At 27.5% G+C, this 4,687-nt stretch overlaps 1 protein-coding gene across 1 annotated transcript; it reads left to right on the top strand.

The window, feature by feature from the left end:
- Positions 1 to 4,028: 4,028 nt before the first annotated feature.
- Positions 4,029 to 4,424, top strand: LOC127239713 (ubiquitin-like). Its single transcript, XM_051257992.1, has one exon. It carries the CDS (start codon positions 4,164 to 4,166, stop codon positions 4,422 to 4,424), a length of 261 nt encoding a protein of 86 aa, XP_051113949.1. The 5' UTR covers positions 4,029 to 4,163.
- The last annotated feature ends 263 nt before the right edge of the window (positions 4,425 to 4,687 follow it).

Below are 4,687 nucleotides of genomic sequence, written 5' to 3'. Positions count from 1 at the left end.
AATGTATTAGGATTAGTAATTTTTGTAATAATGTATTAGTCAAATTAATTATAATATAATGCAATAGTTATATATTACAATTAAGATAAACTCATTAGTATAATTAATGCATATCTAATTTTCCAAAAATAAAAAATAGCATAATAAGATGTGATACAGACAAATAAAAAAGTAAGTATTATTTTTTGTATATGTATGGGTGTTTTTATTTTTCTAAATTTTATGTAATATTTGCTATATATAAAAAATGATGTTCCATAAATAAGTAAATATTAATATAAAATTCAAGTAAACACATCTCATATAAAACAAATTAAAATTCTTCTCTAAGGAAGACTTTACGGTGAATTCGGTTTTATGTTCAAACTTTTGATACATTAATTTTTTTATTTAATTTAGATAGTGTGCTTGTATTATTTTAATAATTTTATGATTTAGAATATATATATATATATTTATATGTATTGTCAATGGTTTCCTTCCATAATTCTCAAATAAATTTCTAACTAAGCATAATTACACTTAAGCTTTTTATTTATTTATTTATTTTCAAACTCCATTATGGTAACGCAATACATTTCAAAGCAATTCGTCTTAGGCCCTCATGTCTAATTTCAAATATTTTATGTCATACTATCATCTATCGTACATCTACAATCAAACTTTAATTAAATTAAATTAAATTAAAGAATAATAAAGATTGGATTTTGTGTGTGTATATATATATATATATATTCATTCTTACTTGAAAGATGGAGGATTAAGAGGCCATTGATGAACATAGTCTTCCAAAGGGTAGCAATGGAGCCTCAAGTAATCCCTCCAATTGTGAATTTCCTCCTTGGCCAGATTCGAGCTCGTGCTCAACCTCGTCGCCTTCGCCGGATCATTCGAGTATAGTTTCATCTTCTCATCCTCCGGCAAGTCAAAGAATTCCTTCGCCGCTCCCACCATCTTCTCCATTACTTCTGTCCTCACCCCGTGATTAATCACCTTCCCGTGTCACAAATTAATTCAAGAAGACCTTACTATAGTTGACCCTAATGAATTGAATCCAAGTCGTTTAATATTATTGTTTTAATTTGTTAAAATAAATATATATATATATATAAAAATATATTTATGTAACTTGGGATTTTAAATGTGCACTTTTATGGTGTTTCAAGTAATGTTTTGTTAATACTTAAGTCACTTCTTACAAACATCCTATGCACATATGATTAGGAAATGACAAGGACAAAAGTGACATATAATGTATATGACTTTTTTTTATGACTTAACACTACTAAAAAAATAATATTGTTGGTTTGGATTTAGTATTAAAATAATATATAATAAAATATTTTTTTCGAAAATTACATAATTCAAATAGTAAAAAATTTGAAATTTAATGACTAAAAAAATAATAAAATTATTATTATTCTTGAAATTTTGGATTTGATTTTGAATTTTGAAAATAATAAAGAAGTGAATTAAAATAAAATTTGATGCGACTAGTTGCTATGATAGAGAATTTAAACGAGATTTTGATGTGAGTGAATTTAAAATTTTCATCCTAACAATATACTAATAAATTAATTTTGTATATATAATTAATATTGTTTTAATAATGGAAGGTGATTTCATTGATTAATGGGCGTATGCTTATCTCACATAATATTAATGTCATCATTTACTTTACTGAACCCTTAAATGACTGTTTTTCCACTAGGCTACGTCATTTTTCTCTCTTAAAATAATTATTTCTCAGATTTTATAAGGAAAAGCTTGTCAATAAAATCGAACAAAGAGAGATTTACTAAGTATTACTATACTAAATCGAAACACTCTTGTTGTTCAAAAGAAGGGGCGAGGGTTCCGTAAGGGATAACCTGGTGGTGTAGGGTTGGATTTGTGACCGTGAGGACATAAATTTAAACCCCGACGTCTCAGATCATTTGCTTTATCGGACGAGTACAATACATTATTTTAATTCCATAATATTTTTACAATTTTTAATACTCCCTGTCCAGCTACGAAGTATACATATTTTTATTTTGGGACGTTCAATTACAAAGTAATCATTTCATTAAATACTTTATTTATTTTTTTTCATAAATACCCTTACTTTACATCACATCATTACTTGTATACCAAATATAAGGGTTAAAATGTCATTATACTACTTTTACCTACCCACTATAATTAAAATACTATTATTTCTTAAATTTCATGCCAAAAGTAAATATATATTTATTGTTTGGACGGAGGCAGTATTTCATAACAAAAACACTTAAAACGATCAATATTAAACAAATATATTACTAATATCTTGCAAATTTATAAAGGAAAAGGAAAAACAATTAAATGACGGAAGTAATAATAGCCTAAATAAGTTCAAGAAGTAATAATTTTATTATTATAATAATTATTTTTTAAATAATGAAAATAGAAATAGAAATAGAAATACATGCAAAACATATATAACAATGGACTGAAAATTGGGTTTGGGCCAAACCCTAGTGTGTTATCTCGTTAAAATAAATAATATTTTGAATATATATTCAATGAATATTTTAATTAATAAAAATATATAATAAGAGATATTTTTTTTCTTTTGATTTTATGCACTATTTATATTTATCGACAAGATTTTTTTATTTTTTATTTTTTTAAAAAACCCTAAAAATATATATTTTTCTCAGAAAATGTATATATATATAAAAAAAAAAAACTTAACTTTTTACTACAATTTTAAGAATTTGAAAACTTCCAAATTTTTATGAAGAAAAAACTGAGCCAAAACTTTAAAAATTAAAAGTAAATAAAATTATTAATGGTAACAGAATATCTTATTATTGGACTCTAAAATTCTTTTAGGATGTGTTTGTTCCAAAAAATATCAAATCAAACACCTATTATTCAATTTTTTATATTATATTAAAAATCAATTTTACATTCAAAATATCTCATTAACATCTATTTATATCACATCATACAACTATTCAAATTCAAAATTTTTACTATTCAAATCCAAACTCCCAAACAAACAAAAATTTAGGTAACTTTTACTAATAGATAAATTATGGATTTCCTTTTGACATATAGTTTAGAAAAAGAAAAAAATTTAAAAGATTCGACATATAGTTTAGGAAAAGAAAAAATTTGAAAAATATATACGGACGGTTAGAAGTACATCTACAAAATCAACGGTTGATATATCGGAATGAAAATACGTTCCGAACCATTATCTAAAGGGTTTGCTCTTTGCTTTTGCCGCTGTACTTTAATTCTTGTTGAGATATTTTAGATATTCAGTTTTAGATTTAGTAAATTTATATCTAGATTTGATCTTATTCATAGATTAGATTACTTAGATTTGAGTCTATCGGGTCTGTTTTATATTGCATATATATAGGCTCCTTATTTTGATGATCAATAAGACAATCTCATTATTTTCCTCCAAAATTTCTAACAATTCTGTTCTCGAAGATTTTTCTATACTTGTTTCTCTGCTGCTACAAACTGATACTTGATTCAAAGGTATGGTTTCTTTCTCTTATTTGAATTTTGTTCGATGTTAATTATGGCGTTTTCTGTTATGTTTATTTTGATATATATGTGGTTTTTTGTTTGTGATGTATGCGATGAGTGGTGTTATTTTTGTTTTGGTGGAATTCTAGTTCGTATCGATGTGATATTTAGTTGGAATTTGATTTTTGGTGCAGTTGCGTCTCTGATCTTGGTTCGTATGTGTGTTAATTAGAGTTTTCTTAAGAAAAATTAGTTGAATGAGGTTAATTACGCTAGAAAGGGGAAGTTTATCCTCGATGACAGTCGAGGATTCATCTGATTGAATTACAATCTGTTTGATTGATGTATGATGAAGTTTACTTAACCTAATAATTGTTAAGTTAATCCATTCGAATTGTTACGTACGAAACTTCTGTGCGATTTGCCATTGCTCTCTTAAATTTGTTTAAATTCAATTTTGAGTTATTTTCAGATGTTCATGTGAAGTATGTTGTTGAATAATTCCAAATCCTCTTTAAATTTCCCCATCTTGAAGGTCTTTTTCGTGTTTAGAATTAAAAATTTGAAAGCAGTGAATAATTTGGAGATGTTGAGAAACATTCTTCTAAATCATATTGCTTACACCTTCTCTACAACTCCATGGATTTCAGATGCAGATCTTCGTGAAAACGGTGACGGGGAAGACGATCACGCTGGAAGTCGAGAGCTCCGACACGATCGAGAATGTGAAGGCGAATATTCAGGACAAGGAAGGCATCTCGCCGGACCAACAGAGGCTGATATTCGCCGCGAAGCAGCTCGACGACGACTGGATGCTCTCCGATTATAATATCCAGAAGGAATCCACCCTCCACCTCGTCCTCTGGCTCCGCGGCGCCGCCACCACCACCACCACCGCCAGGTTCCATTGATTTCCTCTGTTTTTAGGCATTGCATTACATTGCCATATGCATGCATATATATATATATATATATATAGGTTTAGATCAATGGTTTTCTAGTAGTTAGATTTAATAATGCATGGCCATGCAATTGCTATGATTTTTTTTATTCTTTTTCCTTTTTGGGTTTAGGAGAAAACAGAATGACTGTGGCTTTCATATTTTCATTTATATGACATTTTTAACTCTGCATTTGACATTATTTATTGTGAGTGTGATATATATATATATAT

The sequence above is a fragment of the Andrographis paniculata genome, unplaced genomic scaffold (genome assembly GCF_009805555.1).
Source record: "Andrographis paniculata isolate CXL003 unplaced genomic scaffold, ASM980555v1 Contig78END, whole genome shotgun sequence".
Classification (NCBI taxonomy): Eukaryota; Viridiplantae; Streptophyta; class Magnoliopsida; order Lamiales; family Acanthaceae; genus Andrographis; species Andrographis paniculata.
This window is presented reverse-complemented; position numbering and strand designations above follow the sequence as displayed.